Genomic DNA, 24,582 nt, shown 5'->3' on the forward strand with positions numbered 1-24,582 from the left:
TCAAGCACTACTAGCCTGTCCAACTTTTGATGAGTAAATGGGAGGGAGCTGCTTTATTGTCCTTCTCTTCCTGGCAGCAAAACGTCCTGGAACAATCCTGCAATTAGTTTCCGCTGGAAGTGATTCCTTTCTACTTCCTGGCAGCAATACAGCTCAGCCCCTTGAAAAATCCCCATTCCTGTTCAGTAAACATTTTGAACAGCTCCATTGTGCTTCCCGGACTGTATCTTTGAGCAAAACAAGGTGACTGGGCCAGGATGAAGAGGCCAGCATTTCAATTCCTGGCCGACCGCGACTTCAGTTGGGTCAGCACATGGATTCGACCAGCACTGTCAAATTATAGGCAGAGAGGAAAAGGAAGTACCTTCATTTTAATCTCCCTCCCCTTTGCTTTTTTATTATTATTAAAAAATGGAAATTAGACTAGGCACTCCATAAAGTGACCTGCTCTGCTTCTGGCCATCTGCTGATAAGAGACTAGCAAAAGCTGATCTGAGAGGAAAACGTTGTGCAAGTTGGAGGCTGAGGCCTAGCTGCAGAGCCCAGTGGATGAGGCCTTTGCCCCTGTTGCCATAGAGACAGACAGCAGATGCAGGGGAGGAGGCTGGAAGATGGTGGCGGAAGGCTGTGCCCAGCAGATCAGATGGCATGGGATGGCCCCAAACGGACAGTGCCAGGTATCAGTTTCCTCCTGCTGAATGTGTAAGCCAAAAGGACTAACGTGTACCCTATTGTGGCCAGCTGTTTCATATTCTGGTAAGACAACAAACCCCTTCGTACTGGGCTCCTCCAAACGTCCTTTTTATTGAGTGTTCATTATTATTTGTGCTCATGATGTTATAACAGGGGGTTGCCATCGTCCTCTTTTTTCCAGGACATGTCCTCTTTCTCAGGAGTAAAATTTCTGTCCGGGTAGGTTTTTTGAATTTTCCAAAATGTCTGGGGGTGTGTGTGAGTGGGCTACTTTTTATTTTGCATACACAGTACTAGATGACCAAGTGCAAAACATATATATATTGTGTGAGTTTTACATGATGCAGGAAAGGAGCAGGTCCTTGTTTTTTTATATTTTGAAGGTACATTGTAGAATGTGCCTGCTCCCGCACCTCCTCCCCACCCCAGGTGCCGGCAAATGTGTCCTCTTGTTTTGCTCTTCAAAATATGGCAACCCTATATATGCGATCACACTTTCAGGATGTATAGCGTCTGTGACAGCTGCTTGAGCAATGAAAAGACCCAGATGAGTATGGGTCCGTTTTTAAAACACTGCTGTTTACAGATAACACAAAAAAAACCACAAAAAATAAAGGAATACTTAAGGGATAGCAAAAAACCAAAACCCGTGTTTTTAATGTTGTAACCTGCTCTGGGACCTTGGGATAATTTTTAATAATAATAATAATATGAAAAAGATTTTATAACAATATGAATTCCAGTGATTCAGTAATATCTCCTACTTTCCCACAAAGTACTGCACTAGGTATTACTCATTTGGTATCATTGCGTTTGATTTCTTCCTTTTAACAATAACCAATTCTTCTGTTACTAATTAGAAACAGATGGAATGCTACCTGGTTTGCCGTTTCTAATGTTAACTATTAAATAACTGTAAATATATTAGAGTACCTGTATTAAAGATCTAACTATTCTGCTTTCACTCATCCATACTTCCCCCATGTTGCCTTTATGCTACCACATCAGACATTTCTAGCTAAGACTTGGGAATCCACTTACTACATTTTATTGGCTCATCTAAAAAAAAAATCATCTTATTTGGTTGCCACAGTCGGAAGATGTAAGACCACCACCACAAATCCGGTTGAGCCATTATCACTGTTAGTTCAACCTACATATGCACATGTTAAAGACTTCACCTATGGACTAAGGCAGGCATGGCCAAACTTGGCCCTCTGGATGTTTTGGGACTACAGTTCCCATGATCCCTGACCACTGGTCCTGTTAGCTAGGGATGATGGGAGTTGTAGTCCCAAAACATCCAGAGGGCCAAGTTTGGCCATGCCTGGACCAAGGCATCATAGGAACAGAGGAAGCTGCCTTATACTGACTCAGACCATTGACCTATCCATTACTGTCTATACTGATGGGCAGCAGCAGTGGCGTAACATGCATTGGCAGTGCCCAGGGCAAGGAAAGGATTCCCCCCCACAACCTCCTTGTGGGTGCCGTATGGGAGGCAACAGGCAGACTTTGCTGCACCCTTGCAGTGGCCGCTCCTCATGAAGGTTGCCTGCTCGTCAGTCTCTGCGTTTGTCCTCTCAGCTTGGCGAGCTCCCGGTGGGACCAGTGGCTGGCACTCCTTGACAGGCTTGGCGGTGTCCCAGCAACACCAAAGCTGCAGCTGCAGGAGGCCTAGGAGGAAGGTGGCAGAGAGCAGACTAAGACACCAAGTGCAGCCCTTCCTCCGTCGCCTCTCCTTGGCCACATAGCATGAGGGCGTGCACCAGTGGGTCCTGGGTGAGTGAGCAGCTCTCCACTGGGGCATGTGCCCTCATCCAGGGGCACATGTGAGGTGGGAAGCCCCAGGGTAGGCTTCAATGCAGGCTGGGGAAAGCCCAGACTCCGGTCAGTGGGAGTTCCACCTAGGGACTCTTCACATGTGTCAATGCCTGCAACTGCAGAAAAGCACATGTGTGTGAGGAGCGATCAATGTGAATTCAAGAGGTGAGTCTCGAAGCTAACTCACCTGGCCGCTAACAATATTTCAGTGCTATTTTGTCTGTGGGATGCAACACAAAACAAGAAGAACAAAGTACTGTGTGGTGCACAATATGCAAGTATTAGCGTTCCCCAGCTGTGTTTGTTATAATGATGCATTAGATTAGACGATGCCTCCAACAGAGATGCTAAAAGCCCTCCTTACTGGCACAGGCCAGAAGTGCCCCTGCATATCTTCTTCCCATGCGATGTGAGATGGAGATAAAAGAAGATAGGGTGGAAATGATGGCTATACAGAAATGGATTTATTGTGGAGACTGCAACACCAGCACATTCTGAAGCAGCTTTTAATCGGTGGAGAGAGTAGTTTAAAAGAATAAAAATCGTTATTGGAGCTGTAAATGTGTGACTCTTAGAAGAGGTTATCTATACAGAAAAGAGCTGGGGAAGAGACAGTTGAGTGTGTTTAACAGGCTCCAAAAATAAAAAACTGTTTGGAAGCACTATGTAGGGAAGAAAGCAATCTGCTTTTTGTTAAAATGAAGGCCTTGAATTCACTTAGTGCTATGCAGTCCCCTTGAAAATAACTGAAATTTCTGGACAGTGTATTTGATGCTGCAAAAAAGGACAAATCTGTAGCATGAAGATTTGTAGCTGCTGAAAAAGAAATTATAGATATGACATTTCTCCTTTTTGTATATGGATACATTTTTAATACAGATGATACTGTGCTTGTTCTAATGCTTTCAACTACAGTATGTGAATACGAGCCTTGATGCCTTTATATTTATTTAAAATACTTATATTCTACTTTACACCCACACCTACCTTAATAGATTTCAGTTATTGGGAATATAATGGCACCAGATCCAAGGCTAGCACAGCTTGTCTCCCTTGTTTGAAAGCTCCAAGGCCTGCCCTGATCTGCACTCAACATGATATTTTTTCAGCTGCTACTACTGCGGGAGCATTGTTGGAGGAGCTTTGTCAGCAGAGCTTTCTAACACTGCAATGAGAAGGCATTCATAGGAGAATTTTAGTCTCCACCCACAGACTTACCTCTGTTAGGGATGGTGGATAAATTTGATTTTGGTCCCATTTAAAGGTGAACCTACCTATTTTGCCCTTCCCGAAACAATAAGCAACTGAAACACAGCCATCCTTTGAAATTCACTCTTGTCCAAATTTTGCAGTGTAGTTCAACAAAGTAATGTATATAAAAATACATATATTGAGGTAAAGTGTACATAATTCATAAATTTGTGGAAAATACATAAAAGCAACATATCGGGCAATTGCTTTGAAAAAAGTGTGCATCAGGGGAAATTGCATGGAAAAGTCTATATTAGGAGAAATTCTCAGTGAAACACTGTTGTTCTATAAGCTTGGATCCCCAGATGATGTTGGGCTACAATTCCCATCATCCCTGCCATGGGCTGGGGAATATGGGAGTTGTATTCAACAATATCTGGGGACCCAAAGTTGAAGAATAGTGCAGCCAATACTGAGCTATATGGACCAATGATCTAACTCAGTATAATACAAATTCTTATGTTCTTACATGATGTCAGCTGCAGGGCAGTTAAGATGTTACTGACTTGCACAGCACAATGCAAGATCTGACAATCGACCGACCTGGCAAAAACAGGTCACATGACATCATTGTGACATCAGACCTGGCCCACAGGAAACTGAGAGAGATAAGGAACTGACCCAGTGGCCAAATCCGGTCCCCCATCCTTGTTTTAAAGGGCCATTGTTGGTGAGTTTTGTCCCCTGCCCTCAGAAGTGAAAGGGAGAGACCGTTCTGTCTCCCTTTTTCTCTTTCTTTCTCTGTGAAGTCTTCACATAACTGAGCCTCCCATTGAGATCTTAAAAACTGGAAGAGGTGATCCCAGAGATACAGCAGACCCAAAACATATAAAGCTTAGATCACTAATGTAATGAGCACGCTAAATTGTGCCACTAACAGCTGGTGACCCCAATTTCGCTGCAACCCTAACTCTGCCAGGAGGTAAGCTGTGTAGGGTTAATAGAGAACATCATGTTGAGATAAAAAAAGAAAAGGGGCTTTTATTTTAGCCCACTAACCTTCAACACCACAGGCTGTAACATACAGCTGAAGTTTTCTATTTTCTTCTGTGGTAAGATATTTCCAAGTACAATTTCCCTGTAAGAAAGTATTGGAGATTTACAGGGTGTTTTCCTCCCCCACAACATTTCCTTATTTGCATTATGCAAATTGAGCATAGGAGAGTACAGATGAAGCCATCTTGATGCTTTGTAGATTTCTCCAAAAGGAAATGGCACACCCTGGAAGCCACAAAGCCAACTGCATAACGCAAACTCTCCTTTCTTTCTCTGGCTACATGCCAACTCCCAGCTTTCTTGACGTACCTACACAGAGCGGCTAGTCTTAAGAGTATGTTCTAATTATTGTTTACTGCAGCTCCAGCATGCTCCCACCACTGTTTTTTTAATCGAGGTTAACCACAATCACACGTCATTAACCACAACCCATCTGAATCTAGTGGCTTTAAGAGAAATATTCCTCTGTGATGCACTCTTTAAATATATATATATCTTTTTAAAAACTTCCATGTGATTCAAAAATCAAAGTCATGGCTCCATTGCGGTGAGAATAGTTCAGGCAGCTTTTGCACATGCACAGATGACAGCACATGTGCAGATGAAAACATAATTGAATTGGGGTTCAGCACAGGGAAAGAAATCCTCTGGTGAGGACATCCCCACTCTGGTGTGAACAGCATCAGGAGAAAGCGATGTCAAAAATACAGCAGAAGGCAAACCACCTCACAGTTTCAAATTGCTAATGTGAATATACCCTTAGTTCATATCCTGTCTGATAGGGATGTCCAGCAGCTAGCCAGTAGCAACTGGGTACCAAGAACCATTAAGGAAGCATTTTTAAGCAATGGTGGATTTTGAGGCTCAAATTTAAGTGGCACCCTAGGCAACACCAGAATCCGACGCCCCCCTTGTGCTCCATTTGAAATCATAGTTACAGTGCCCACTGCAGTGTCCCTGAGGCTCTGCACCTAGTTTGCCTGAACCAGTTGCGCTCCCCTAAATCCACCTCTGCTTCAAGCCACCAAGAACTTCTTTTAGGGACAGATTGCAGTACAGTGATACCTCAGGTTACATACGCTTCAGGTTACATATGCTTCAGGTTACAGACTCCGCTAACCCAGAAATAGTGCTTCAGGTTAAGAACTTTGCTTCTGGATGAGAACAGAAATCGGGCTCCGGCAGCGCAGCAGCAGCAGGAGGCCCCATTAGCTAAAGTGGTGCTTCAGGTTAAGAACAGTTTCAGGTTAAGTATGGACCTCCGGAACGAATTAAGTACTTAACCTGAGGTACCACTGTAACAGCAATTTTTATGTTTTAAAAAATAGGGAGCACCCGTTGTTGATTCTATCCCAAAATCTTATGTGTATAGCCTGATAACTGCGGCACTTAAAAAAGACTTATATAGCATACATTTTATATCTTAGAACTGAATGTTGTGTCCAGTGTTATTCCTACTCACAGTAGACCCACTGACGTTAATGGGCAATGCTAATTTGAATCTATTAAATGCAGTAGGCCTGCTCCGAGTAGAACTTCACTGAATACAAGCCTGAGTTTACAGAGTGACTTTTTGTCTGCAAGATCCAGCTCATTTTATACTTCTTATTTTTCTTTGTTGCCCCATTACCTTTCACTCAATGGCTCTTGTTAGCAGTATATTTTTCTGCCATGCAGTGAATGGCTTACTCATAGTAAGAGATGGATGCTGTGGTCTGTTTGCAGGGTTTTGACCTCCCAAACAACTGCTTTGCTAATCAGAAGCCAAGCAGTTTATGGTTTCTCGTTTTAATCAAAGCAGCAGGATCGGTAGCTAATTCCCACCACCACCGATCAATACTGGAAATGATCTTGCTTACAAAGGACAAGGCACCTAAGAGGGATTCCATGTAAGAACTCCTCCCACTGAGGCCCTGGTTTCTTGTATCATAGGTGTACGTTTAACCATCTCATCGCAAGCTGGTGTTAATAATACAAAGGATATTGCTGCTTCTGTTATGCCTGAGCCTACTTTGTTGAATCCCAAAGACTAATTAGAGACTGGGGAATAATTAGTTCCTCACCCAATGCTTTTAGTTCATTCAATTTCAGTTTCAAAGAGCAAAAGCAAATATCTGATTGGAACACACTCTCTCTTTTTTCTGTATGTGTTGAATATTTTATGGTTCTTCTGCATTGCATCGCTATGCTGCGGGTTGTCAAGAATCACATTGTCTTTGCTCTAGATCCAAGGTGAGGGAGCTGTTCCTGACACTTTTGAAATCCAATTAGTGCATTTCATGTCAGCTATGATGCAGGCTGAGGGGGAGAGAAATCCCCCTCCTCACAGCAGCTGTTTGGTTATTAGAGAGCAGAAGCCTGATGTACAATGAGCAGATTGGTTATTTTGGGACCCAAAACAGTTGTTTTCTACACTTGGCCTAGAAATTTCATGGGACTCCATGGAGGCAGTGATACATGGAGGCGAAGGCAGAGGTGATCTGAAGACTGGGGGGAGAAGCAGCTATCCATCTTTAATATAGGCATCCTGAACATAACAGTCAAGCAAATGTTGGGGTTTACATAAGCACACCATATATGGCAGAAGCAGGAGGTGGTCCTCTATGAATCTGGGAAGGTTCTGTGATTACATAAATCTTCTTCTTAAGGGACTGATATGTCCCTGAACAGCTGCCCTACAAGCTGCATTTTTTCCTTCAGCCATTGCTGCGACAAAGCACAGAAGTGAATATATGCTGTATGTGGATAGAGGGCTGGCTTTTATACAGATTAATTCAATTTGGCATGGGGAAACAGGAACTTAGATCAGGGGGATCTAAGACAGACCCTTAAGAGCACAAAGCTCTTACAAACATACAAAATTGCCTTATGCGAATTCAAGCCAATAGTTCATTCAGCTCTTCCAGCCCCTCCCACCCCTCTAAGCTAAGGTTGGGGAAGAAATTCAATTCAGTTCTCATTTAAAGGTGAACTTACATAATTCACACTTCCCAAGACAATGTGAGAACCTAAACACACCATCCTCTGAAATAAGCACTTCTCTTAATTTTGTGATACTGTTCTCCAACTAAACTGTTTACAACAAAGGTTTTATATTAGAGGAAAGCTTTCATAAAAGTGAATATATTGGTGAAAATAACTTATGCAAATCTGTGTCTTCCTTTGGTGATTTATTTCCTCTTCTTTGGCAATGCACAAGTAGCAAAGTTTGGTCAAGAATGCCGAGATACCTCTAAGGAAGAGGTGTAAGCCGCAACACCTTGAGGACCTGTGTTTCTAATGACTTTGAATAAAAAATATAAGAAATAATATGTCTGGATATTTGCATTTTACTCCATATTGGCCTAGGGGGAGGCCTGGGGAGGAGTTGTGGCTCTTTGGGTGTCCTGGGGGCCAGACAGTGAGGCCTGAACAGTCTTTTGTTTCCCATCCCTGATTTAACAATTGTGGGCTGTTTCCCACCCCTGTTCTTACTATTCAAATACTGTTGATGTATTTACTACATTTCTATCCTGCCTTTCCTCCAAGGAACAACCCTGTGAAGTAGATTAGGCTGAGATGGGTCAAAGTCACCCAGTGAGCGTGATGGCAGACTGAGGATATGAACCCTGGTGTCCCAGGTGCTAGTCTGACACCCTTAACTACTACGTTACAATGACTCTGCATCAATGTGTGTTTAGCAAAAGCATGTCACAAAGTGGAGGTTGTTGGAGACTGGGATGTGCATTTCTTCTTGCCACTTTAAACACCTACTTCCCAGACATTCAGTCGATTGCATAGTTGTTACTCATTTGTTGCGTAAGATCCAGGAATATTCCATTAATAAGATGCTTCCAGTTCATGAATCAGGCATTTCCCTGGTGCTTAAACCATGTATATGTTGTTCTGGGGGAAGGCAGCGTCTTTCTCCAGCTAACAAGGTTGTTCCAGTTAGGAGTACTGACTGCAAAGCAGTTATACAAACATTATTGGTCCAAAGACCATTCCTGCCACATTGCTGATCATAAGGACACCAGCTACCAGTGCTGGTTCCAGATTGGGGTGGGGGATAACCTTGAGAAGGATACCATTTGTGTCCCCCTCCCTGAATAGGCTCCTCCTCCACTACTTGCCCTCTTTCTGTGGGCCCAGGACGGTGGGGGAGGCAAGCAGAGTCTGCTGATCCTTCTCACTCCTGTCACTGCTCATTTACTTAGGGCAGTGTTTCCCAACCGGTGTTCCGCGGCACACTAGTGTGCCGCGAGACGTTGCCTGGTGTGCCGTGGGAGGGAGGCGGGTGAGTCGGGCGGCAAGAGGCGGGGCGGCGGCAGCGAGGAGAGGCCGCCCAGTGCGGGGCTCTCGCCGTCTGCCTGCCTGGCTGCCTGCATGGCGCTGATGTCACGGGGCTGTAACGGGCAAGCGAGCTCCCTCCCACATCCCATCGCCGGCTCTGCACCAGGCGGTAGAGCTCGGTGAAGTCGCCGCACTGGAAGGCCAGCAGCGCGCGCGCCTTGGCCAGGCTCTCGCCTGCCTGCGCCTCCAGGCACGGCGCCTCGGCGTCGGGCGGCAGCGAGCCCAGGAAGCGGCCCAGCCGGCCAGGGTCGCCCGCCTGCAGCAGCGCCTCGCACACGCACGAGACCTGCTCCGCCGAGAAACGCGGCGAGCGCGGAGGATCGGGCGTGGCGGAGGCCAGCCCCGCGCTTGGAGAGGACGCAGCAGCCGTCGCCAAATCCGATCCTCCTCCTCTGGCTCTCGGCCGGGAGGAGCCTGCGGCGACGGGCCGGGCGCCGAAGTTGGCAGAAGTTGGCGCGCCTCCTCGGCAGCGCCTTCGTCCTCCTCCTCCTGCCTCTGCTCTCCTCCGGCGGCAGGGGTGCGCCGCCCTCCCCAGCCGGGGGGCTCGGCGGGGCCTGCGGGGAAGGAGGCCATGTTCGCGACGCGCGGGATCGCGGCCCCCCTCGCCCGCCTCCGGCCCGCTCCCCTCCCCCTGCGCGCTGCCCTAGCCGTGCGGGTCTCCTCCTCCTGCGCCGCCGTCCCCTTTCCACATCCTAGGAGGCGCGGTCCGCCTTCCGCCCCCGGGCCGCAGCGCGGCTCCCAGCCCGGGCTGGCCTCCGCCTCCTGGGACGCGCGCCCACCCCCACGGCCCCCCAAACTTCGGAGCAACTCTCCAGACGCTTCTCCCTCACCTCGGTCTCCCTCCTTTCCACTTCTCTTCCCCCCCTTCCTTCCCTCTTTCTTTCTCTTTCTCTCCCACCCGCCTTTCCTTCTATTAACTTTCCTTTCCCCTTCCCATGTAGAACAGTCCCTGCAAATAAAAACCTAGCATATTTGGAAGAGGGATGCTAGCCTAACCATTACCTTCTATGCTGTTACTATTTTTTTTATTTTTTTTTACATAAGTAAAAAGTGACCTTTCCCCATCTGGCATGGTGGTGTGCCTCGAGATTTTTTTCATGAAACAAGTGCGCCTTTGCCCAAAAAAGGTTGGGAAACACTGACTTAGGGCAGGTGAGGTGAGCAGGAAGTGGCAGCAAAGGAGACGGGAAAACAGCAAGGCTGCAGGTCAGCAGTATGTCTTCTGATGGGGAAGGAGCCTTGGCTGTTTCTAGGTTATGCTGCCCCTAACGCCAGCCCTGCAGCTTTCCCACTTCATGCCCATACTGTGCTGCTGTGACATCCTTCACAGATTTAATCCACTTTTTTGTAGCTGAGCAGTCCCCATCAATACCACTCAAGCAAAGACACTGCCCCAAAGCCCTTTTAGAAGGGGTAGGGGAAGGGGTGTAGTGAGAATTAATGCCCTTCCATCTCTTGCAGCAAGGCCCAACTATTTTATGAACCTTTCCTGTTTGTATTTTTCGTCCTGTGTGGGACATGCACCGCCTCTCTCCCAGGGTTTTCAGTAATTATCAGCATACAAAGACCCCTGCTGGATCAGGCCAGAGGCCCATCTAGCCCAGTAGCCAAGCAAGTGCCTATGGGAATCCCCCAAGCAGGATGTGAGAGCATCTGGCTGCTGCTTCCAAGTGACTGGCATTCAAAGATAGCATATGAACTATCATGCCTAGAGGCCGCTGATAGTCTTATACTCCACAAAGCTGACTAATCCCCTTTTAAAGCCGAGTTGGTGGCCGTCCCCACATCTTGTCATAATTAAACAATGCGCACCTCGCTCTCTATCAAACACATACACATCACATGTAAACACAACACTGGTGGTGGCGGATTAGAACTAGTTCAAAGTGCCAAAGTGAAGGTTCAACCATTTTTTACAATCTGCACAATCACTAAGTCTCAGTTTTTAGGCCCAACTCGATGTGTCGGGGCAGCTATCTCTGCTATTCCTGTGTCAGCCCCGCAAAGAGGGTACGGGTTGGATAACTGTAACAAAGGGAGCCCCTTGCTTCAGGTGGCAGAGCAGGTGGTGCGGCAGATCAATGCTTTGGCCTCAGGCCACCTGCCACAGCTGTTGGCCTGTTGCCTTCGCCCACTGTTTTGCTAGCAGGAGAGCTGCCTGCCAGGCTAGTGCAGAGCTTGTCTGAGGCCCAGGGTGGGAGTCTTGTTGTTGGCAAGAGAGCGTAAGTTCGGCAGGTCCTTAAGCACCACCCCTAGCCAGCTTAGCCCTCTGAGGCCTGGGGTATGTGTACCCGGCTGCTCTCACATCTGTACGGACCTGATGCCAGCTATTGCTTTGAAACTGTATGGGGGGGGGGAGTTATTGTTTTTGTTTGTTACTATGGTATGCATTTTGGTTTTTTTATATTGTAAACCACCCTGTGCTCTTTCGATGAAGGATGGTATAGAAAATATAACAACAACAACCTCTATATCCAGGACCTGCCCCTGTGTCCTCACCAGGGGCCACCCTTAGGTCTCAGGTTTGGGCTCTGAAATCTCAGGGTCTAGGATGGTCCTGACTTGGCAAATCTAATATTAAATCTATTTGAATATGTAGCTTGCAATATCAAAAAGACTAGACACAGGTTTGCTGCTGGTAGGAAAAATGCAGCTTGGATGCTTAAACAGCTTTGCACATTTTCTCTGTCTCTCACACATGCACACCCTCCTCTCACTCACAGATTAATTTTGTTCTCTATAGATATTTTTACCTTGATCAAAAATAAAAGCCCTTCTGTGTTCTGCTTCACTGTGAGCTGCATAATTATCTCACTTGCTATTGGACAATGCAGTTGAAGGGGTATTTTGGTTATTTGCACCCCCTCCTGTCTTGTTCATCAACATCACAATTAATAATAATGCAATTTTAATTCTAGACTATCTGAATATATATATATATATATATATAGAGAGAGAGAGAGAGAGAGAGAGATAGTTAAACTGTCACTAGAAGTTGTGAGGGTCTTCTTGATGCCTCCAAACTTTATAATTTTCCCAGATGGGTCAAAAGAAAGAAATCTAAATCTATATTTTATTCAACATCTGTTGAGTTGGGGTAGACGGTAGGTATGGGGGAGGAATGTGATTCAGTTCACATTTAAAGGCAAATCTACCTAATTTGCAGTTTCCAAAATATGAGAACTGAAAGACAATCATTCTTCAAAATTCATACTTCTCCAAATTTTGCCATGTTTTTCTCTAGCCAACTGATGTCTTTAAAAGTACATAAACTGGGGTAAAGTATGCATTAAAATGCACATATTAGTGAAAATAACATACAAAATGCATTATTATAGGGAAAATTGCTTTCAAAATGTGCATATTTAGCAAAATTGTACTCAAACATGTATATTCAGAAAAACCTGCACTAAAAAGTTGATGAATTTTCACCAGAATTTTATTTAAAGAGCAAACTGATGTGGAAATATGAACAACTGAACTTAAGATTGGACAGATGAGAAACTGAACTACAGTGGTACCTCGGGTTACATACGCTTCAGGTTACGGACTCCGCTAACCCAGAAATAGTGCTTCAGGTTAAGAACTTTGCTTCAGGATGCAGCAGGAGGCCCCATTAGCTAAAGTAGTGCTTCAGGTTAAGAACAGTTTCAGGTTAAGTATGGACCTCCGGAACGAATTAAGTACTTAACCCGAGGTACTACTGTAGACTGATTCACCCATACCTAAAATAGAGGTATGATACAGGGCTGTAGCCTGTGCCACTGGGGAACAGTAAAGGTCTGGACCTGCAAGGTTATTCTAGTTCGCTTCCTATAATTTGCAATCGGGAAAAGTAAGTCTCTAGACTGTTTGCCTCATGTTGCTCTTAGGGACATTGTGCAGGCTATTCTGCCCAGTAGCTTTCTAAAAAAAAAACAACTTATTTCCACCTTCCATCATTCTGGCCAATGAATGTCAAGGCCCTGGAATAACTGACAAGCAATAGGCCAGAGATAGAGAACCTGTGGTCCTACAGATGTTGTTGCAGTCAAGGGGCCTAAGGGTTGATGGCAGTTGCACCAGGTTGGCAAAAGCTGATTTAAAAGGTATCAAATGATAGGGTGATGTCAATGGTGCCCCTGCACTTATGGAGCTCAGTTCTCAGAGATCCTGTAAGCTCCCTCTCTGTGTTTTTTGACTGGTGCTGAAAACTTTTTAATCCTATAAGTTCTTTTTAAAAATCTCTCGGCTGTTTTCATAGATGAGAGTTGGGAAATGTGTAGCCCTGCAGATGTTGTTGGATTCCACTCCCATGAGCCTCAACTGGCACAATCAGTGGTTAAAGTTAAGCGTTTTAGTCCAACAACATCTCGGGGGCCCCAGATTTCCCATTCCTGCTTTAGCAGAATGTTTAGAACACCCATTTCCAACCTGGTGCTCCCCCATATTTTGGACTTCAACTCCCATCAGCCCCAGTTGGTGAAGGCTGGTTTAGAATGACGAACAACATGTAGAACTAGGGAGGGTTTGTACTGCAAACACAGCACGTTAAACACCACAGAACTTAATTAATTATGGTTATTTCTAGCATAGAAATCTTCATCAAGGGGTCAAGAAGCTGAACCACATCAAAAATACCGCGGAGTCTTTCGGGTTGTAAACATCTGCTTGAAAAAAACATCTACTGCTGATTATTCAGTCTGAAAAATCTACCCATGTTTGGCTGCCGGATGCTTGTTTCCATGGAAACAGACATCCGATTGGGAGGAGAAAAAACAACCCAGCTTTAAGGTAATGTGTGTTTTGAAGGATCTATTGTTGCTTGTCACAATATTAACCCACTCTAATCTAGAAATTCATGTGCAGAAATCATTGTGCTTTTTAAAAGTAGAGATACGTAACACATCAGGGTCCTATTGATGTAGCTCAGTTCCTGGGTAATGTAAGGCAAGAGCTCAGAAAATAAGGGCTTGGTTTTATCATCACTGGTGCAGTTAGTCCGTGGTCATTTGTCCTTGACATGTCTATTGATTTCTACTGTGATTTAAATGAAAGGGTCATAAAAACCCATCCATTACCAGTAGGAAACCAAACCTTCGAGAGTGCTGTGCCTGAGTGTGCACACTCATGTGTTTAGGTAGGTAGATATTCAGTATTTGAGATGGGGACAGATGGAGAAAAAGGCAGAATCACTTAACAATAAAAATCCATACAGATCATTTATGTATATGCTTTATCTACGGTCCTCCTACCATTCCACAGCCCAGACAGCACTAAATGGGCTTCAGTTCAAGCATTTGGCTTATGTGAATTGTGGATCCAGCCCAGCCACCTACTGAATAAATGGGGCATTTGTCCCGAGTGCTCTAAAGGGAGTGTTCAGCAACTAGTGCTTTGTCTCTGATCATTTTGTCAAGCCTGGGAGATGGGGGAGAGAGAGAGAGAGACTATCGTTTTGAGACAATTGGAAGCCATAAGGTTGTCAGATTTGTAAACCAACCTTTAACTATGTATTTAAAAGCCCTTTAACCCTACAGGCATTAACCAGTGTTTCAGCTTATCTCTGTCCTGCAAAGTTTTCACCTGTGAATTCTTGTTTATGATGCTGCTGCTTAAGGCATAGTGGCATACTAGTAGGATTTTTTCCTGCAAAGTTGTCACCCCAGCAGAAAGCAAACCCCTACAATACTGAGATGAATTGAATTTATTTCAGGTAGTTATGACATTAGGGATGGGACAGAGGCAAGCCAATAGCCAGAAATGGTCTCAAAATGGGATTTAATGGGTTGAGGAATCATCACCACCTAACAGAGTCAGTGGCTCCCCATTTGTGAAATGCTCTCCCCAAGGAGGCTCTCCCAGCACCTTCAGTACATACCTTTAGGTGTCAGGTGAAAACATTTCTCTTCAACCAGGTGTTAGGCTGATTAACATTCTATGTGGAAGGGGGTGTTATTGGTTTGTTTTGCTTCTGTTTTTATTTTATTCAGTATTTTGTGTTTTCATTTTGTATTTTTATGTTGTAAACTGCCTGTAATATACAAATTTAATAAATATTATTAATAATAATGTGGCCTTAGTAAGCAATTGGATAAGATACTGCCAGCATGCTTTTAATTCTACCAATAAACAGGGATAAGGCGCACACACCTGTGGCTACAAAACTAATCAGAGAAGAAAGAGGAGACGTTTGGAATGGTTTCTATGTTGAACTCTTGAAAAGGGGCAGGGAATTAGGGCTGCATCCTTTGCAACACTTACTTGGGACAAGTTCCACTGAGCATAGTTGGACTTACTTCTGAGTAACCTGCATAGATTTGCTGTTTAGGTATGTGGCAATTTACATGAGAACATGTGAATGTGGAAATTTACATGTGAACAGAATTAATCCCAAGTACCCAGTGCTATGTTTAAAAATGGGACATGGGACCAGTTATAAACTCGTTTGAGTTTATAACTTTATTCTAACAAGATTCTTGTCACAGGCCTAAGAAGAGCTCTGCACAGGCCTTGATATAGGTACCATGTAGTGTTAAACTACAACCTGAGACCATAGCTGTCAACATTTCCCTTTTTTAAAGGGAAATTACCTTATTCCAAATAGGATTCCTTGTAATAAAAGGGAAAAATTGACCGCTCTGCCTGAGACACCAGGATTCCAATCCCCACCCCCATGAAACTAACTGGGTAACCTTGGGTCAGTGGCTGTCTCTTAGCTTAATCTACCTCATGGGGCTGCTTTGAAGATAAAAAGTGGAAGGGGCAGTACCATGTATATCTTGAAGCTCCTTGGAGGTAAGGCAAGGAGTAAATATGCTGATCCTGTGCACACCTAGAAGTTAGAGCCACAGTGAGTTTAATGGGAACTTTCCCCCACTGAAATCAATGTGATTTAAACATGCCTTATTTCTGGATGTATCATGGTCTCTCTCTCGTTTCTGCCAGAAAAAAATAAAAATAAATCAGTTAAAAGATTAACATATGTGTTGAGGACTGTACATTTTTTGATATAGCAGTTGCATTTTATTATTTGATGTCTAATTTGTATATTTCATCCTCGTTAAAGTTACAGCATACAATTTATGGTAACACACGTGAGTGGTTTTCAGTTTATAATTAGTATTTTTATAGCAGCTTCCACTAAAGCATCTGCCAGCATTTTACAAACATTAGTAAATGAACTCTAACAATGCTCCTCTGAATTAGCCGTAATTTATGAACTTCTATCAGAGAATGTACTAAATGGAGGAACTGCCGATATGCAAAGAGCCTCCAGGGTGTGACTAACAGACTCACTTCCTATTGTTGCAGACCTCCAAATATGTCGAGGACACCTGCTGGAAAATAATGAGGCAGAGGTTCTCCAGGGAATACAGTTAACCCATGCACACAAACAGCACCGGAGAAGCTGCTTTAGTGTCAATCAGGAAAATGGTCAGAATGTTGTTCGTAGGTTTTAAAAAAGCAGAAAATGGCTATTTCCAAACTAAATGTAGATTCTGGGGCTTGGCTGTGTGACAAACTTAAATCAGCTTCAAGTCTGTTTCACTGCCATTTCTCGTAAGGAATCCTGGGGACTGTAGTTCCGTGAAGTGGGCTAGAATTGGCTCTGCAGTCTTCCTGAGCTAATGTGTATCCGACTTCTTTGTTCAAAAGATGTGAAAGTGACATCATTGAAACATAATGTTGGCTGTGAACCATGGTTAGGGAAATTAGCCAGTGTGTGCAGCTCAAGGGCACTCTGCTTTGCTGCTCTCTTTCTAGAGAAGCAAACCATGGCACAGCTGGTTTAATGTTACATGCAAACCAGCACTTGTGATCCCCCCCCCTTGATTGCTCATCGTTTGTATGTGATTATGTGATTAAAAGAACCCATGAGTGCTGGTTCATATGTTAACACTAAATCAACCACTCTGTGGTTTGTTTCCTTACACTAGGTTGAGCTGTGTGCACATGTTTATTTTTCTAACTATAGTGTATGGCTAGGTTTCCACCAGTGAATTAAAACAATTTCCAAATGGGTTTAATTTAAAGATGTAGGGTAGATGTGCTATATATTGCACAGAACTGCAGTTCCAGAGAAGGGATGTAGGAACAATTTAACCAGAATGCAGGCATCTTAGAGTACTGTACTGGGTCATCTTAAAGACTAACACATCTACAGTACAGTGGTACCTTGGGTTAAGTACTTAATTCGTTCCGGAGGTCCGTACTTAACCTGAAACTGTTCTTAACCTGAAGCACCACTTTAGCTAATGGGGCCTCCTGCTGCTGCTGCGCCGCCAGACCACAATTTCTGTTCTCATCCTGAAGCAAAGTTCTTAACCTGAAGCACTATTTCTGGGTTAGCAGAGTCTGTAACCTGAAGTGTAACCTGAGGTACCACTGTATTGTGGCACAAGCTTTTTGCAACTAGGTTTTAGTTTCCCAGAAAACCCCCCAGAGTTTATACCATAATAATCTTTAAGATGGCACAGGACCTTTGGCTGTTGTTCACAGTTACACTGCCTTAATCCCATGGTGTACATACATACCTTGCAAGTTACAATGTCGAGCCAATGCCAGTTTTACATTTGAGTTAGACATGTGAAATGCAAGTACTTTTAATGTTTGTGTTTAAAAAATCCCTAACAATAATGCCATGTATATATTGAGGTTTCATTTTGTTTAAACCTGTGTAGGTGACCTGTGGCCTTCCAGGTGTTGCCATTGGGCTCAGGGTTCCACCATCCCTGGCCATTTGTTATGCTAGCTGAAGTTGACAGTGGTTGAAGTTCAAAATCTGAAGGGCCACAAGTTCCTCACCCACATTTTAAAGCTTCCTTCTCAGTTTCCTTTTAGCAGATTTTGACATCCTATATTCTGTTATATGGCCAGATTCTACTGAGATGAGCTCTTGATCATCAAGTGAGGTACCAAATAACTTCATCTAAAGGAGGTGGAACTGCTCAATTAAAGACTGGTGTGATTGTTGGTCTGACGCAGTCAAAATAAATTAAAAAATTGTCCAGTACCACCTTAGAGACCAACTAAGTTTGTTCTTAGGACTATAATCGTAACACTACACACTTGCAGTCTTATGGTGGTGCAAGACCCAGTGAATTCAGGTAAGCATGTTCAGGCATGAGTTGAAAGTTGAAGCTTACATAAACATCTTATTAGAGAGTAAGCTACATTGAGCTCAGTGAAGCTTGCTTGAGAGTTAAAGGGCCACATGCAGGGGCTGCAAGGCCTTTTTGAGTAGAAGGGAGTGTGATTAGATCTCGGTTTTTTTGCGGAGGGAGGGCGTTTTTGTCTATTCTAAGGTCAAATGATTGACATGTAAGCAGCGGAGACAGGAGGGAGAATGAGAACAAAGGGACACTCTTCTGTTGCCCCAGGCAAGGAATGGACCGCGACGCCCACAAAGATTGCACGGAAGTTGGAGAAGGAAACCAAGAGCCTGCCAATTTCCCATATATTGCCTCCATCCACCCGTCTTAAAAAAAAAAACCCTAAAAAACTTTTATTGCACCCAGAGACACTCCCCTGCACTACATTTCCCATCATGCCATCACAATAGAAGGGGCTAGAGAGAAAGAGAACGCTCCCCTCGTTTTCTCCCCCTCCCCGCTGCGCGGCACGTGCCGCCTTTCTCAGCCAATAGGGGGCGTGGCCGATGCAGGTCACGTGCCTTTGTTTGCCGCTTTTGTGGGGAGCGCTGGGCGGTTAGGAGCTGAGTCTGTGTGTAGCCGCCGCAGTGACAGGAGCAGGTGGGTTGCCTAAGAAGCTGGTTTGAATCCGAGGCGGGGCCGCGAACGGCGATAACGAACGGTCGGTCCTTCACTGCGAGGGGCAAATGGGGCTTCGTTTGGTGGGGCTGCAGCGGAGTGCGTTGTCGGGGAAGAGGGGCCAAGGGGGTTTCTCGGGCGGGGTCTCTGAAAAATCCGCTTTTGTCTCAGACGGCTCCGTTGCTTTGTCACCTGAGTGGGCTGCTGCTGCTTTTTAAGCGAGTGGGTGGCTCGGTGGTGACTAGCGGGTAGGAGCGGGGGACAAAGGACCGCGAGTGAGGAAGGCAGAAGGGGCGCGTGCTCCCCTCGGGGAGGCTATTGTTCGCTCGCGCCCCCACCCCAGTTCCTGAACAGACTGGCGGCGCCCGCTCCCATTTCCCCGTCCTCTGGTTTTCTTCTTGACAGGAGTAGGCCGTCTATTGTTGGAGGAAAAGGGGCGGCGCCGCTGTTGCTGTCGAAGCTGCCACCACCGCCGCCACCTTGTCGCGCCCGCCGACGGGGATTAAAGGGAGGGGGCGGCAGGCGCGTTCCTCAAGCGGCGTGAGGGGCTAAAAATGTGACTTAGGAAAAAGGTGGGAGAGGGCGGGAAAGAGAAGAGACCCCGCGTGCAGCGGGAGGAAAGCGAAAAGAAGCCCCGAGCCCAAATAGACGGAGAGGAAAGCGGCCCGCGCGCTCGCGGCTGAGGCGGGTTTTTTTGTGTGTGACGCCGTCTCGCTCGGGATTGTTTTGGCGCGCCGAAGACGGGAGGGTGGAGGAACGCGCGAGCAGCAGGTGCCCGGATGTTACCGTTATAGCTCAGATTCTTCCCTCCCTCCCCTCAATTTTTTTTTTAATTTTTTTGCTGAGGGTGGAAGCGCGCGCGCGCTCTCGGGCTGTTTGAATTCGGTGCGGTTCTAGAATGGCGCGTGGGGTGGGCGGGGCTTCGAGGCAGGCGCCGCTCTTCATTTTCTCTCCCCCCCTCCCCCATCTTTTCCCCCTTCTCACTATCTTGCATTATCTCTGATCCTTATTGGCTGTGAGTATTTTCTCCTGGTCCCGCCCCATAGTATGTAGTAGAAAGCCAGTGAGGGCTTTTTTCGAAACCACCCACCCCTGCTTTCAGATCTTGGGCGTTGTTTCTAGCCTTTGGTTTTTCAGCCTGACCGCAGAAGAGGTGCCCCTTAAGAACCCCAGCTTTTTGCTATTGTGCGTGTTTTATTTCTTCTCCTCCTCCCCGCAAAAGAGCTTTGTTTGCCTGGAAATACAAACATACATATGGGTGCCATTGTGCTACATTTAATTAGATATTATCTTAAGAGGTCAGGGGCGGAAGAGAAGAGGTTAGGGCAAGTCTCGGATTTATTTAATGTATGCCGCCTTGCTTTGTTAATACTGGGTTTAGCACAAACGGTTCTAGATCTCGATTATAGGGAGCTACCCTTTGTGTCTCGAGGGTAGCAAGAACAATGGCATGGCGCATACCAATCCTAGGCTAGCAGATAAAAAGGAAATATGTCATCCTTCTGAGGCTCCTGAGGCAGGGTTTTAGTGAATCTAGTAGCATATATGTAAGGCTTTGATTGCTTTTAATCAACGTTGAAGGGACATATGGAGCACATCTGCCCAGTGGATTAGTATTCGTTGCTGGAAATAAATTTCAAACCATAGTGTCTTACTTTTAGGTACCCTTGGATATAGCTGGAGGAGGGGGAGGCAATAAAATTCTCAGGTGCTGTTATCAAACTACTTGGTGCCCAAGCAGCCTGCACTCTAGCAATCTATCTAGCCTTAGGTGCCTTCATTTGACTAGCTGGTAGGAAAATCTGGTGTACCTTCTTACAAAATACTTGCACTTCTGGTTGCCCACTATCTACTTAAGAGCTTGGGGCACAGAATTGTTAATCGCAGACATAAATAACAGGATGTTTGAAATGGACACATGTAGTTCGAAAACCATATTCACCTAGCTTGAGACACAGGACCAGCCCCTGCTTTATTGTGTATTTCGGTAATGCAGTGTAAGACTGGTCTGCTTCACTCCAGTAAAGCACCAAAATTGTGTTGTAGCATCTTGATTAATTTCTTTTAATACAGTTTTGAATAATATGAGTTAACAGTGATGGATCCTTAGTGTTGGGGGTGGGGCTGATCTGAGGACATAACTTAATTCAGAGTATATCATTCTAGATATTTACTATGTATAACAGATTGGTTTCTTTTTTCCAGATGTGTTATTTTGCATGTCATCCAAACCTAAATAAGGACTAGAAACTGGTAGAAGGAAAACACTGAATAGAGAAGTTCAAGTCCTAACACTTATGTAATGATACTATCTATCTGTTTCCATCTTCTTAGTGCTCACCTATTGGAGTTCCTGCAGCAAATTATTTTGGAATCTACTTCAGCCATGGCTTCTTCTGGTAAGTGCTACTTTATCTACTAATACTTGTGTTAGAATCATGGGACCCTGAGGATCATCTAGTCCAACCCCCTGCAATGAAGGAATATACAGCTATCCCATACAGGGGTCAAACCTGCAACCTTACCATTATCAGCACCATGCTCTACCAACTAAGCTATCCAGATATACGTAATGATGTCTCAAGAGACATTTTTAATAAATTAAAAGCATTCTAAGTTACTTAATACTTAAACATCAGTGAAATGTATATTAAAATGCATTATTTTTTTTTCAATCGCATCAGCATTAACCTGCCAATGTTACAGCTATATTACACATACTGAAAAGCACAGATGACGTCTAGGCTTGAATGATAGTGTTCTTGTCAGGTGTGATATAACTAAGGTTCATACCTACATCCTGTGACAACTATTAAAATGTCTATAACTGTCCTCAAATGGTGTTTTTATTGTAGTTTGACTATGTGTGAAACTTTGCTGTAGGTGCCCAAATATTGATGATAGGATAACTGTACAGATCTTTAGTGTGAATATTTAGCAAATGCCTGTATTAAAACATAAGGCACTTTTAAACTGGATTTGTTGTTTTCAAGGAAACAGGGATTGTGCCTTTGTGGAGGTACTTTGTATTCCATTATAGGCCCCCAGGGACCTCAAACAACACTTACTTAACGATGCGGAGGGAAGTGGGAGCCTCAATTAACTAGTCAAACAGGTTATAAAGTTTGTACTGCAAATGCAGACTTGAAATTTGATTTGCTTTCTTGAGCTTGAGGGCACTTTTAAGCAAAAGTGTGTGTTAGCATGATGTGGCTCAAGGATACTATTACTTACAATGTCTCTTCTAGACATTCAGGTGAAAGAACTAGAAAAACGTGCTTCTGGACAGGCATTTGAATTGATACTTGGCCCTCCTTCAAAAGAAGCTGTTCCAGAGTTTCCCCTCTCTCCTCCAAAGAAAAAAGATCTCTCACTGGAAGAAATTCAAAGGAAGCTAGAAGCAGCAGAAGAAAGGCGCAAGGTAAACATTATTTTTCTAGTTCTAAATACTACACTACATTGTGCACAAGTGTATACTTGAAATGGTAGCCAGTTTATAGAATTTACCATTAGGAATGCCGTAGCCCATGAAAAATGCCTCAAACTGGATGTTACAGCACCTTAATAGTTATAATAAATTGAGGATTAGATAAAGATTAATAGTTCAAATAGAATTGCTGCAATTCTGTTTGAATTTAAGTATACTGGAAGTGGAGAAAGAGATTCCAAGACAAATAGGGGAGACACACTTGTCTATTCCATGTCTGCCCTGATTTGGAACTAGCTTAGCTGCTAGTAGACTGAGGCCACTATCAATGACTCAGATGATACTTAACACAGCCCAACAACTGTAATTGCATACAGACCACTCTCAACTAAACATGGAATGGATCTATATTCTAGTCCCATGAAGCTGAAGTGTTGAAGCAGCTAGCTGAAAAACGAGAGCACGAGAAAGAGGTGCTGCAGAAGGCAATTGAAGAAAATAACAACTTCAGCAAAATGGCAGAGGAAAAGTTGACCCACAAAATGGAAGCTATCAAAGAGAACAGAGAAGCACAAATGGCTGCTAAACTGGAGCGCTTGAGAGAGAAAGTAAGTCTGGTATTTAAGATTCTCTATAAAATAATGGAATATGAACTTGGACCACCAGTGACATTTACAAACTAGGAACAGTAGACCTTGGTTTAAAAAATAAAAATTAACACCTAACTGCTCAGAATTTGTACATAATTATTTAATTTTGGAGGGAATGAACTATTGGAATCACAGGACTTCCTAAGTAGCAATAAGGTAAGACCAAGTCAACAAATAGACAGTTAATACATACAGGTTTCTACTGATAACCACTTCCCTAACATTTGACTAAAACAAAATAGCTGCAGTTAGTTCTTTGTTTTGTCCCTGTGTTAAATACTGTGTTGAATAGGTATTTAGTGGTAGAGTTTAAAGAATGCTTTTGATAAATGAGAACTGCACAGAGCTGGAGGTACTTAAAAACTGGATGGGTGGATTTTTTTTGGCTGCATGAAGCTTAAATGTTAACCTGTTGGGGTGAAACCATGCTTCTCAAGTCATTAAATTATAGGGTGCCAATCTGCTTGAGTGCATCACTATGTAAAACCCCAGGATATGCTTCGCAGAAACTGCAAATTGTAAGTTTTATTTTAGTCCAGACTTTGCATTGTGTTTATAGAAACAAAACAGTTTTGGTAGCAGTAAAACCCCTGAAGAACCAGATTCTATCTCACTATCTTAACTCTTGCTTTACCAGGACAAGCATATTGAAGAAGTACGGAAGAACAAAGAAGGGGGGAAAGAATCTGGTGACAACGAAAGCGACTGACTTCATCCTGGAAACTGACTTTCTCCCCTTTGTCTAAATATCCAAAGACTGTATTGGCCAGTGTTTTTGTTAAGTTTCTAGAAAACTGATGTAGAGCTGTATAGTTAGATCCAACTTTACACATGCTTTGGGGAGCTAGAGGGGAGCCCTTTTCATGTTCACTCTTTTTCTAAAATGTTGTCTTTCCAGTGTAGCTATCTTGTTGCATTTCTTCTATTCCAGTGCATTTGTTCCTGGATTGATGGCTAGTGCTGTATTCAGCTCTGACATATTTGTGAAAGAAATATGTAGTGTAATGCTCATGCTGAATCTGTTACACTTCAGAATCTGTCGGTTTTAAACATATTACTGTAACCAAGTGACTTAATAAAAGCTGCACAGTGCTGTTATCACAGGTGACTGTTTCTGAGACTAGCATGACTAAATATGCAACTTGGGCATAGCTATGGCTAGAACATTTTGATGCAATAAAGAACAAAAAATGCTTGCAAGCAATATATCCAATGGCTAGTGATGTTTCACATTAGCCAGCTTAGCTTCCTTAGTTGTTGCCTGTTGTCCCAGTTTCACAATAAGAGCTTTGTCTTGCACCTCAGCAGTTGTCAGCTGGTGGTTTGTTAAACAATTAAGAACCATCTCCCTCCCTGGATAGGCTTGCACTTTGTAACAAATAACTTCTTGTTAACGTGACTGTGATCTGACTTCTAAAGCATTTGCTTGTTTTTAAGTTTCATTTAAAATTTTGGGGTGTCCATACACCCTCAAGCTCCAAAGTCACCATTTTTGCAAACTGCTCTAGGTTCAAGTATAGTGCTTGGGATAAGAGAAAGCTTAGGTGGTGCTGGATATTAAAGAGACTTTATTGTTGAAACATACTGACGTAATACTTTTAAAAGGGAACTTGTGGATCTTGTAAAATGATTGCATTGTAGAGCCTTAAATTGGTTT

At 44.1% G+C, this 24,582-nt stretch overlaps 1 protein-coding gene across 4 annotated transcripts; it reads left to right on the forward strand.

The window, feature by feature from the left end:
* Positions 1–605: 605 nt before the first annotated feature.
* Positions 606–24,023, forward strand: STMN1 (stathmin 1; the record flags this gene model as incomplete). Of its 4 annotated transcripts, XM_082232197.1 has the most annotated exons (6): positions 606–756; positions 13,667–13,869; positions 21,183–21,247; positions 22,097–22,269; positions 22,692–22,883; positions 23,563–24,023. In XM_082232197.1, 4 exons carry the CDS (start codon positions 21,235–21,237, stop codon positions 23,632–23,634), a joined length of 450 nt encoding a protein of 149 aa, XP_082088323.1. In that variant the 3' UTR covers positions 23,635–24,023. The 4 variants fall into 4 exon arrangements, with proteins under 4 accessions (XP_082088323.1, XP_082088322.1, XP_082088324.1 ...); XM_082232196.1 differs by lacking the exons at positions 606–756; positions 13,667–13,869 and adding an exon at positions 18,715–18,830; XM_082232198.1 differs by lacking the exons at positions 606–756; positions 13,667–13,869 and adding an exon at positions 19,915–20,033.
* Between the last annotated feature and the right edge of the window lie 559 nt (positions 24,024–24,582).

The sequence above is a fragment of the Podarcis vaucheri genome (genome assembly GCF_965113315.1).
Source record: "Podarcis vaucheri genome assembly, chromosome: 7".
NCBI lineage: Eukaryota > Metazoa > Chordata > Lepidosauria > Squamata > Lacertidae > Podarcis > Podarcis vaucheri.